Source organism: Astyanax mexicanus, chromosome 2 (assembly GCF_023375975.1).
Source record: "Astyanax mexicanus isolate ESR-SI-001 chromosome 2, AstMex3_surface, whole genome shotgun sequence".
In the NCBI taxonomy this organism is placed as follows: Eukaryota; Metazoa; Chordata; class Actinopteri; order Characiformes; family Acestrorhamphidae; genus Astyanax; species Astyanax mexicanus.
The window spans coordinates 25,076,807-25,089,396 of NC_064409.1; the positions used below are offsets into that span (position 1 = coordinate 25,076,807).

At 38.9% G+C, this 12,590-nt stretch overlaps 2 protein-coding genes across 12 annotated transcripts in view; both read left to right on the plus strand.

The window, feature by feature from the left end:
• rps16 (ribosomal protein S16) overlaps window positions 1-12,590 on the plus strand; it is a 1,145,183-nt gene that overhangs the window by 108,090 nt on the left and 1,024,503 nt on the right. The gene's annotated exons all lie outside the window — the stretch shown is intronic.
• The window catches only part of ppp1r12a (protein phosphatase 1, regulatory subunit 12A), a 103,447-nt gene that overhangs the window by 68,293 nt on the left and 22,564 nt on the right, over window positions 1-12,590 (plus strand). For 8 of the 11 annotated variants that reach the window (XM_022671485.2, XM_022671484.2, XM_049473915.1 and 5 more), the window contains 5 exons: window positions 494-582; window positions 3,011-3,127; window positions 7,335-7,484; window positions 8,354-8,467; window positions 10,164-10,301. In XM_022671485.2, coding sequence (XP_022527206.1) covers window positions 494-582; window positions 3,011-3,127; window positions 7,335-7,484; window positions 8,354-8,467; window positions 10,164-10,301 — 608 coding nt within the window. The remainder of the gene's footprint in view (window positions 1-493; window positions 583-3,010; window positions 3,128-7,334; window positions 7,485-8,353; window positions 8,468-10,163; window positions 10,302-12,590) is intronic. The other 3 variants (XM_022671488.2, XM_022671491.2, XM_022671490.2) reach the window with 2 other exon arrangements.

Genomic DNA, 12,590 nt, shown 5'->3' on the forward strand with positions numbered 1-12,590 from the left:
TGGCTAGCGGGTAATGCTAATGCCTCCCCAGCAGTGCTAGCCGGTGTTAGCAGCAGGCTACAGGATAATACTCACCTCTGAACAGCCGAATGGCTAGCGCTTAGCAGGTAATGCTGGAGAACTAAACTGAAACTCCTCTGTAATGCTGCATTTCAGCAGAGTTAGTGACGTTTTCAGGTTCATTTTGGGGTTCGAGGATGGTCAGAATTGAGGATGGAGGCCTCATAGTGAGCATTTCTGCCTTTTCTATGGAGTTGCCCAAACTGCTGCAGTATTGCATATGAGTGTAATAAGACGAGGGACACTACCACTTCTCATTGCAGGTCTTCCAACCAACATTTTTCAGCAGGATAATTCTCACCCACAAACACCAGCCATTGGTTTTCCAAGAATGTCTCCAAAAGATTGCAACACTTCCTTGTCCTGCCCAATTATACCAACATCCATAACATCCAATATCCAATAACCAGGCGTTTGTTTGTTTGTCCTCCAGGAGAAGGAGAAAACCCGTTTAGCGTACGTCGCTCCCACCATCCCCCGCAGACTGGCCAGCACTTCAGACATCGATGAGAAGGAGAACAGGTAAGGAGAAGTGTGAGATCACCTGTGTTACTGTGTGTGAGCTGCTGGAGTGCCCCCGGCTGTTCACTGCTGTGTATTGCAGTGTGATGATGGCAGTCAGCTGAGCATGGTGTGTTGGCCCACAATGCTGGTGTTCGCACTGTTAAGAGTACAGGTCCAGTACTGCAGTACAGAATACAGTGAATTTACAGTAGCAGTCAAATGTTTTTACTATTTTTTGGTGTTTTGTGCATTTCATAATAAAAGCGGGGCTGATGGGGGTTAAAAAGAAAAAGCAATAATTAAGCGCACAATTTGCATTTACTCATTAAAGGTCACCTTCCGTCGTTTTTTCTTTCATTTTAAAATGTCTAGTTGTGGTCTCTAGTATGAATGAATGACATGTGAGCTGTTTTTGTAAAAAAAAAAAAGTGCTCAGGTGTCTCTGTATAGCTCTTTTTTAATGGACTGTTTTAGGGGTGTGTCCAAAATGACCGGATTCCAGCTTTGCTCATGAATATTCATACATGCAAACAGCATGCAAATATCTCTCCTCTGATTGGCTAGGAGCACTGCGACGCCCCTCCACCGCTCTGCCGCTCACTGCCTCCCACCTCCTAACTGATGAGCGGTGATGTTGCGTCGCTTCAGCTCCGCCTCTGGGAGTTTCTCGAGCCAAGGTGGGCTGGTCTGTGAGTTTCTGCCTACGTAGGCAGAAAGATAATTCAAAATTCACCCGTTTTTCGGAGGGGGGGAGGGGGGATTTCTTTGCTTAGCTCCTGCAGACAATGGGGGCTGCAAAACAGTTTAATGTGCAGGTGTACACATTCAACTCGGAGAAACCTACTGTATTCCACAAAAAACAAGAAAAATCGGATTTTCGCGGAAGGTGACCTTTAACTCCAAGACAAAGAGACAGACAAAGAGACAGACAAACAGAAAGAGAGGGAAGACAGTGAATTTATGGTTTAATATTTCATCCATATTTCAGTATAAATAAAAAGTATTTTACTTTCTGATCTCATCAGCTATATCAGAGATTTCCATCATGTCAGTCAAAATAAATAAATATATATATATATATATATATATATATCAGATTTTTTGCACTATAAGGCGCCTCAAAATATAAGGGGACACTATCAAGAAACGTCTATTTTCTCTTCTATTTTCATACATAAGAGGTACTGGATTATAAAACACATTTTAAGCGGCACTTAGGGTGTCGCCATGTTTACCTTCTAATTTAGCAATTAAAACTGTAAAAGCTAAGTTACATTACATTACATTTGGCAGATGCTTTTGTCCAAAGCCACCTACGATAGTGAAGAACAAAAGTAATAGAAGGTATAGGTAAAAACATATTTTTAAAGGGCCTAAAGGAGGTCAAAGGGAGATAATGGGATAGAGGAGTGGCTAACCACTAATATCGCCTAACTGCCGCCCGACAGCGCTACACTGAGGAACCCTGAGTGGTCTGGTAAACCAGGGCGATATTAGCTAGCGATTCGTCCCACGCAGCTTGTTTTAACATGGTAAATGTGCAGGCTACAGGCAGATAATACTCACCTCTGAAAGGCCATAAAGTTAGTCTTTAGCGGGTAATGCTAATTCTGCTCCAGCAGTGCTAGACGGGGTTAGCAGCAGACTGCAGGCTGATAATACTCACCTCTGAACGAGGGAGGGAGGGAGGAGAAACTCAGAGAAAATCGATTTTCATAAAAACACATCGTCCTTAACTGTAAATTCGAATTAATTAATAAAATCGATTAATCGCCCAGCTCTAACTGCTAAAGAACTAAACTGAAACTCCTGTATAATGCTGTACTTCAGCAGAGTAGCTTTACTGCTTCTTTACAACCTGACTGGTAAAATTCATACATAAAACACACCGAATTATATGGTGCACTGAGAATTTTACTGTGTTATAGTGCAAAAAATAACACAATTACCCAGTTATTATTTAGAACTTTTTAGTGTGGCCTGCCTACTCTGTCAAGAACCTACTCTGTCTTGAATTGGTCTTGACTGTTTCTGTCATATCAGGTAAAATATTAATCGGGTACTTTGGTATTGGTACCCTGTGTCACAAATAAACAATTTGATTGTGTTTCGTTTCAATAAAATGTGGCTACTCTGCTTTGAGAAGTTTTATAATGTTTTCCAACTTCAGTATTTAAATGTAATTCATTTGTCAAAATGTTAAAGTTCACACGTTTGCCTGCTACTGTCAATATTAGGGGTTAGCGTTCCATATACTGTAGTATCAAAGAAAACATACATTCAGAATTTCCATTTTTACTTTGGTTCACATCTTCATGTACAGTTATGTCTCTCTGTTGAGAACACCGGTGCATTATAAACATGTATTACTGGCTGGTACGGTTAGCGGGATCTACTGGGTGGTAGCTGCGGTACTATCGGTACTATTGTAGTCTCTGGTTCTCAGGGACTCGGCGGCTAGCCTGGTGCGCAGCGGTTCGTACACTCGGAGGCGCTGGGACGAGGAACTGAAGAACAGCGATGGAACCACAACACAGAACCGAACTTCCAGCTACCAGCGCAGGTTAGCCTTATCTAGAACCGAACATAGGTCATGCCTTATCTAGAACAGTGGTCTGCCGGTTCTCTCACACAGGACTTTTTGGTCATGTGGGCTTGACATTCTTGTATAGTTTCAACAGAAATGTATTTATAATATTAATTTTTATCATCGTTATTAAACCTTTCTCTGTAATTTTTAGGGATGCTAAAGTTTAGCATTAACAAGAAAACGCCCATAGACCCAATGGTAGTCTATAGTAGCCAAAATACACTGTGTTCCAAATTATTATGCAAATAATATTTTCTCAGATTTTCCAAAATTACCTATATGAATTGCAGTCATTGTAATTTTCTAGTCATCGACTATTAGAGTACAACTGAAAGGTTTTTGAACAAAGTGCCAATGATAGCAGTATATTTAAAAAAAATAAAACACTCAAAATGCACTCAAAATGCATGTTCCAAATTATTATGCACAGCAGAGTTTTCAACCTTTTTATTTTTATAAAGAACAAAAAATTGGTCATTTATGAAATTATAAGCATTAGCAGGTTATTACAAACTGAAATCAAACAGTTTTCCAGTCAAAACTTTATTCTAGGAGATCTTACAATTGCACATAGGACCCCTTGTTCGAAAGGATCTTCTGAACTCTCTCGTCCATTGAATTTGTCAGATTTTGGATGGTATCTGCTTAAATTGTTTTGCATGCGGACAGAATACCCTCCCAGAGCTGTTGCTTAGATGTGAACTGCCTCCCACCATCATAGACACTCCTTTTGATGATGCTCCAGAGGTTCTCAATAGGGTTGAGGTCAGGGGAGCATGGCGGCCACACCATAAGTTTGTCCCCTTTTATGCCCATAGCAGCCAGAGATGCAGATGTGTTCTTTGCAGCATGAGACATTGCATTATCATGCATGAAAATGATCTTGCTGCGGAATGCACGATTCTTCTTCTTGAACTATGGCAGGAAGTGCTGTTTGAGAAACTTCACATACATTATGGAGGTCATCTTTACCCCTTCAGGGATCCTAAAGGGCCCGACAATCTCTCTCCCCATGATTCCAGCCCAAAACATTACTCCACCTCCTCCTTTTTGGAGCCATAGCCTTTTTTGCATGGGGTGTCCATCAACCAGCCATCCACCACTCCATCCATCTGGACCATCGAGTGTTGCACGGCACTCATCGGTGAACAAAACAGTTTTGGAGTCAGTCTTCATGTGTTGTTTGGACCACTGGAGCCATTTCTGATTGTGTGCATTGGGTAGAGGAGGTCGACAGGATGGAAGGACCCTGCATCTTGTTGTTCGGGGGATGTTGGAGGCACCAGCAGCTTCAAAAACTTGTCTGCTGCTATGACAAAGCATTTTTGCAGCTGCTCTTTTAACTTGACAGAATTGCCTGTTGGAAAGAGTCCTCAATTTTCCTTTATCAGCACATACTTCTTGATTGTGCGATGATCACAATGAAGTGTCTTGGCAATGTTGATTTTAGTCATGCCTTGACCTAAACACTCCACAATTTGTTGCTTCTCAGCAGCCGACACATCCTTTTTCTTTCCCATTTTGGCTAAAAATGTAGGCTGCTTAATAATGTGGGACAGCCTTCTTAAGTAGTCTTGCCTTTAATTGGACACACCTACCAAATAATTAGCACAGGTGTCTGCAATTGCTTTCAGTGATACAAAGAGCCCTGAAACACATCACCATCGATGAGTTTAACTGACAAACAAAAAAAATCTTACCTTATCACTCCTAAACACTTTTTGCATAATAATTTGGAACACAGTGTATAGTAGTTGATGGTTGCTAATTTAGCATGTTTGCTGCAGTTGCTGTAACCAGGACTGATGAGGACCGTCACAAAATGAGCCTATAACTGATAATAGCTGATAGTGGCTAAGTTAACCATTACCTGTAGAAACTGTAGCTGGAACTAGCACATTTTGGTAAAAAAAAAAAAAAAGTTAGGTATATTGGGTATAGTAGCTGTAACTGATATTAGCTTATAGTAGCTAAGTTAGCTGTTGGGAATTGTAACTGTGGAAAGTTTTTGACTTATATTTCCTAAATTATCCTTTAAGTATAGTAATCATAATTGTCACTTATTACAGCAAACCCAGGCTACTTAGCTTTGATACCAACAACCTGTTCAGTAAAGTTATACCATAATTCGGCACAAAAATAATACACTTATATTTAGTTGCTAGCTTAGCTTTTCTTGGCATAATGGGCGCTGGCTGATAGTTACTAAATTAGTTATAACAGCATGTAATTTATAGTAGCTGGCTGTCACAGAGTTAGCCTAGCTATCTATCTATAGCTGCCACAACCAATACTAGCTGTCGGTAGCTAAGTGCTAATCTTAGCTACAGTGGCTACAGATCAATAGATATACTTTTATCAATTGTGCAGACCACTGATCTAGAACCAAAGGCTTCATAAAACACTTAACCCATATTAAACCCATATCTCCTCTAACATTCATTCAGTAAAAAGTGCCATATATAAAATCATAATGGCAATTACAGTGTTAAAAGATGAACTGTGAAATCCATCTAATTTCATCATTACCCTAGCCTAGACCTCTTCACTCGTGCTAAAGCTAATGCTCGATAGTGTTAGAGCTGCTGTTTGCATGCATGTGCTTGCCTTTTACTGTGTAAACATAAGGTCATGTGCATCATCTGGATGTTCTTCAGCTGGTTCTGTTCATGTCTGATCTGTCTGTCTTCATGTCTTTAAATGTTTGAAAATTGTAAATTTTGCCTGTTTTTTTTCTAGGGATGCACAGTGATTTTTTTTTTCGGTATCTGCCAATAATTGCTTTTTTTTCTTTTTTTTTTTTTTTAAATCAGCAGTCGACTGGACAGATATTTTAAGCGACAAAATAGACAAAATCTAGTCATAAAGTTACAAATGTGTATATCAATTTCAGCAAATATACAGTACCCGTCAAAATCTTGCACACAACTGGGTCTTCATTTCCTGGTGCGGTCCTGATGAGGGACAATTTCATCCTTTTAAACGTTTTTGGATTGTCTTTGTGTCCGCACTTGAGGATACTTTAAAATTTCTTGAAATTTGAGTTTTTGCATTAATAAGGATTAGAACATTACTCAAATAGGGATATTTACTGTATACCGATTCTGTCTCTTTACAACACAACTGATGGTCTCAAACACATTAAGAGGCAAGAAATTAATGTAATTAACGCTTGACAAGTTCAGCACAGCTGTTAACTGAAAGCTGTTCAAGGTGTCTCTACCTTATAAAGCTGACTGAGAAATTGTAGCCAATATCATCTAAGCAAGAGTTACTACTTTTTTAAAAATCTAAAATAGATTTTGTTTTTTGTTTACTAAATAATTCCATATGACTTTCCTCATAGTTTGGATGACTCGGATTAATGTACAATGCAGAACATTTTTAAATAATGAAGAGCCACTATAAAATTTTGACTGATGATTTATGCATGTATAATATCAGAGGTTGGCATCAGCCCAGAATTTCCACATCAGTGCATCCCTAGTCTTTTCCCTTTTGTCTCAAAAGTCAAATATCAATTATCCTAAACACAGTGGCTTCTTTTATGGTACACTGGCTCTACCAGGCTAACAAATGCTAACAGAATGGCTGATTGGGCCTGAACAATATATTTACCTGAACAATTGGTAGATTTGTGATTTAAACTGATTTTGACAAACGAGTGTTAAAATGACAGTTTGTGAATAATTATTTAGATATTTTATCTTCAAAGCTTTTTGATAATTACTATTTTGTAATTATATTTTAATGTGTACAACTATGAAAACCCAATATGTTTAATTTATACATTCGTTTATCATTTATACTTATATTCTTACATGTAAATAACATTTAATTGTGACTAAAATTTTAATTAAAAGTAACAAATAAAAATAGAAATAATATAAAATGCACACATTTTAACAGAGATATTGATTGTGGGCAGATATTACGCAATGTTAATTTAATCACAATATTTACACAAAGTATTGCAAATATATTTTCACCTTAATGAAAGATGACATTATCACCTCTCTCTAGTACAGGACACTTTTGTATGTGTGTTTGTGTGTGTATATGTGTATATATATGTATGTGTGCGTGTGTGTATATATATATGTGTGTTTGTGTGTGTTTATATATGTGCCCCCTGTCCTCCTGCTAACCCACCCTGTGGCCTGCCGCTGTCACGCTGCAGCACCTCCCACTCTCTAACCCTCGGCCGCAGTGGCAGCTCCCGTGACCTCCCGGCCAAGTCGTCCTCTGCTTCCAGCCTGGAGCCTAACAGCACTAAAGCCTGGCAGTCCCCGCACTCCTCCTACAGCCAGGCTTACAGCATACACCGCAGGTACCCGCCCCCGGCACAAGTCCGCTGACCGCACCTACAACACCTGCCACACTGCATGCGGCACCTGCCTTACCCTACTGCCACCTATAGCTGTCTGTTTTGAATGAATGATGTCTGTTGATGTGTTTTTGAGGAGATTTCTTTGCTCAAGATGTTCTCTGAGAACAGTTCTGAGTTTTTTAGGAAATGTGTATCTGCAGATGTGCATATTGGTTAGTTCTAGTTGGACAAAAAAAGGTTAAATGGTAAAGATACTTTTAAATTAAACAGCCTGGTTGCATGAGGTTGTTTTATACGCCTAAAACTGGCACTAAACATGGCTGCAATCACACAATAGATTCTTAGAATAGAGGCCTTTTTTTGGCAGTACTTCTCTACAGCCATAGTTTGGGTTTGCACATCTGTGTCAGCAATTTGAAAGCTGAAAAATGCATTTATTAAAAGGTGTTTCTAGAAACATTTGGACACAGTGTACATTTTACAAGCTAAATAGCTGTTTTCATTAGGTTTAGTCCTATATAAAATATTCTATTCTAAAGGTAGTAGAATTTCTTATTTAAAATTGAGTGTTATGAGTAAAGAATAAGACGGATGTACCTCCCTCTCCTCCTTCCCTTAGTGTACTAGCTGGCCTGGGTATGTGTTAGCAATTAGCAATTAGTGTACTCCTGCAAGCGTGTTGAGCTCCAGTGCTTAAAAGTGAGGTCATAATAGCCTTCCCATCTCTGGAGGCATTGGGTGATAAAGGGGTTGTAGATAGCGAGGATATTGAAAACGACTTCACCGTGGAGAAAAAAAATGTGTTAAAACTTGTACATTTTAAGAGGTGATCTTTGTGTCTGATATGATCCGATGCGTTTCCTGTTTAGCGGTTCGTTTGGGAGGAGGCAGGATGATGCTGTGACCTCCACAGCCTCCAGCTCCTCCGTTACCACCACCACGAGCACCACCTCCTCCATTACCTCACCTACAGGTCATCGCAGGTAAACACACACACACGCACACACACACACACACACACTGTGTATCTCAGTACTACATGTTTGACACTGCATCAGTGTGTAAACAATACTCATAAATACCAATTTTCATAAATGTTTACACTGTATTTGTATGCACAGTATTGTTGGAATATTATATCTATGTACAGTAGGCCAAAAAAATGATTGTCAGACACTGATTGTGCAAGTTCTCCTACTTAAAAAGATAAGAGAGGTCTTTAACTTTAACAATGAGACAAAATGTAAGAAAAAAAACACATTGTAGGATTTTTTAAGTATTTATTTGTAAATTTTGGTGAAAAATAAGTATATTTTCAACCCAATACTTTATAACAGAGGTCACTAATAGGCGGACCACGGTCTGGGTTCGTTGGACAACGTTTGCATTTAATTGTACTAAGAATGATTTAATTGTATACAAGCTTTGCGGCACAGTAAACTCACTAACCAATCACGTGTGGGGCAAGATCACCAAACACACTCTTCAGTTAATCAGATCTGTGCAGACGCGGTAAGGAAAAAATAAATAAATAAACACACCTCTCTGCACGCGGTATCAAACCTGTGTTGTCAGGGTCTCGGTCCCGCTGCTCCGGCTATTGAATTTTTTAGGCAGAAACTAAAGTCACGCCAAGCAAGACAGGGAGACAGGTGAGGAATGTATACAAAATCTGACCAGAGAGTCATTTATTATTATTACTATTATTATTATTATTATATATTTTTCATCATTCAGTTCAAACAACCTTATAGGATATAGCACTTAATTATAACACAAGTTAACAATCAGCCCGGACCTTGGTCTGTCGAAATTTTCTCTAACCGGACCATACTAAATTCTAATTAAATACCCCTGCTATATAACATACCCTTTTTTGGCCATGACAGGGGTTACATGTTTCCTGTAAGTCTTCACATGGATTGCACACTCTGTAGCTGGTATTTTGGCCCATTCCTTCATGCAGATCTCCTCCAGAGCAGTGATGTTTGGGGTTGTCAATGAGAAACACGGAGTTTGAGCTCCCTCTACAAACTTTCTATGGGGTTGATGCCTAGAGACTTGCTAGGCCACTAAAGGACCTTTAAATGATTTTTACGGAGTCACTTCATTGCCCGAGCGGTGCGTTTGGAATCAATGTCATGCAGTAAGACCCAGCCATGTTCCATCTTCAATGCTCTAACTAATGAAAGGAGGATTTGGCTTAAAATTTCATGATACTTGGCCCCGTTCATTCTTCCCTTAACACGGGTCAGTTGTCCTTCCCCTTTGCAATAAAATAGCCCAAAGCATGATGTTTCCACCCCAATGCTTCACAGTAGGTACGGTGTTCATCTCAGCATTCGTCTTCCTCCAAACACGACCAGTTGAGTTTTTACCAAAGAGTTCCATTTTGATTTAATCAGACCACATGATATTCTCCCAGTCCTCTTCTGGATCATCCATATGCTCTCTGGCAAATGTCAGGCTGGCCTGATAATGTCCTGGCTTAAAGGTCTACAGACAATATATGCATATCTATACATATCTACTCTTGTGTGTAATTCAGTATGAACGTACTGTATGTGGTCTCTAGGTAAACTGTATATGGATAGACTGGACAGTAGAGACAGTGTACTGTGTGTATGTGTATACTCTATAGTGTATACTGCATTTTATTGTATACGTGTGTGTGTGTAGGTATTGGTCGGAGGACAGTGCTGATAAAGAGAAGGAGTCAGCAACTGTAATCCCAACCATCAACACTGCAGCCACCACTACCACCTCCACCTCCACCACTGGCACTATACTGGGTTCCGACGGCAGAGAGAGACGCAGGTACATGCACACACGCACACACAGCTCCAACGTCATATATTTCTTAATTTCGGTTGCCATAGTGCTGGAGAAATTAATTTATCTTTTTTTTTTATTACAGTTTTGTTTACTTAGCTTAGCTAAACTTTACATCCTCCCCCCTACCATCACCACCACCCAGTGGTGAGACCTGCTAAATTAGAAGTTCCTTATAGTGTCTCTTAAAATACGCCTTATAATCCAGTGTGCCTTAGGTATAAAAATACACCAGAAAATGGACATTCATTGATAGTGGACCTTATAATATGGTGCACCTTATAGTGTGAAAAGTACAGTATGTATTATTCAATAATGCTCATTAAAGTTTATTAAAGTTTCACTCATACCAGGTTGGCTGTGATGCTAACAGCTGAACTCAGTTAGGTTAAAGTCGTACTGCTAACAGACACAGCAGCTGTATTGGAGTGGAATTACACTAAAGGTCTTATAGCTTAATTTGCACATAATTGTGGAGTGGATCAAAAAAGTATTCATGTTTTTCAAAAAATGTATAAAAATTGCAAAAGTATTCAGCACCCTTTACTTTAACCCCTAAATAAAATCCAGTGCAATCAACTGCCTTCATTCATTATTTCTAGAGTCCAGCTGTGTGTAATTTAGTCTCAGTATTTCCTGTGAAGGCCTCAGTGGTTTATTAGAGAACACTACTAAACAAACAGCATAATGAAGACCAAGGAACTCACCAGACAGTTCAGAGATAAAAGTGTGTAGAAGTTTAAAGCAGGATTGCAAACATATCCCAAGCTTTGAGGTTCTAAAGAAGCACTGTTTCATCCATCCCCCAAAATGGGAAAAGTGTTCTTTATCTGCAAACCGACCAAGACATGGCCATTCACCCAAACCGGCAAATCCTCCAAGCAGAACACTGGTCAGAAAAGCAGCCAAGAGGCCCATGGTCACTCTGGAGGAGCTGCAGAAATCTGTCGACAGGACAACTATAAGTCGTGCACTCCCAAATCTGGCCTTTATGAAAGAGTGTCAAGAAAAAAAAAAAACATTGTTAAAAGAAAGACATAAAAAGTTTTTTTGCAGTTTGCCACAAGCCATGTTGGGGACACATGTTTAGGGTTGATGGGAAGATGGATGGAGCTAAATACAGGGCAATCCTTGAAGAAAACATGTTGGAGGCTGCAAAAGACTTAAGACTAAGTAGTAGATTTACCTTCCAGCAAGACAATGACCCTAAACACACAGCCAGAGCTACAGTGGAATGCTTTAGAGTAAAGATATGTATGAATTAGGATGGACAAGTCAAAGTCCTGACTTAAATCCAAATTGAGAATCTGTGGCAAGACATAAAAACTGCAGTTTACAGACGCTCTCCATCCAACCTGGCTGAGCTTGAGCTGTTTCACAAAGAACAGTAGGCAAATAGTCTGTAGATGTTTAAAGCTGGTAGAGATATACCCTAAAAGAGGTGAAGCTGTAATTGCAGCAAATGGTGGCTTTACTAAGTATTAATAAAAGGGTGGGGGGGTTATTTGAATAAAATTTTTAAAACCATGCATCTTGTGACTAGGGGTGAGCGATATGGCCCTAAAATAATATCATGATATTTCATGGTATTATCGCAATAACGATACTCTTGACGATATGACGAAATACTGAATTAAAAAAATGATTTCAAGAATACACTACTGCACCAAAATGAATATTAAATTTTCTTGTTGCATACGATATGATATGGCACATCTAACTGAAATATTAAAAAATACAAGAAATTGATCAGATTTGTAACAGAAGTCAATCATCCAGAATGTCATGGCACTAATAATGCCCTCTACCAATCTCCAAATATCCAGTATTAAATAAAAAAATAAATGATAATGGACAGATATAATCTGTCTCTAGTAGATATATAATGGGAAATGAGAACAGTGAGAATTTTTCTTCTTTTCTTCTTGCTAAAAAACAGCAAAAAAGTAGTACCCTGATAATTATGGGTGGGTGATATGGAACGATATTTCAGGGTATAATATCATTCACGATATTCAAAAATGTTGGCGATATTATCGCGTACGATATGATATGGCACACCTCTACTTGTAACCATGTACCACTTCACAATTTTGTGATACTTTGTGTTGGTTTATCACTTAAAATCTCAGTAAAATACATTTAAGTTTGTGGTTTTAAGGTGACAAAATGTCAAAGTTTAAATCCTATGAATACTTTTGCAAGCCAAGTATATCATAATATAAATTTTGCTGTATAATCCAGCTTTGTTTTAAAATATGGAACATATCCAAA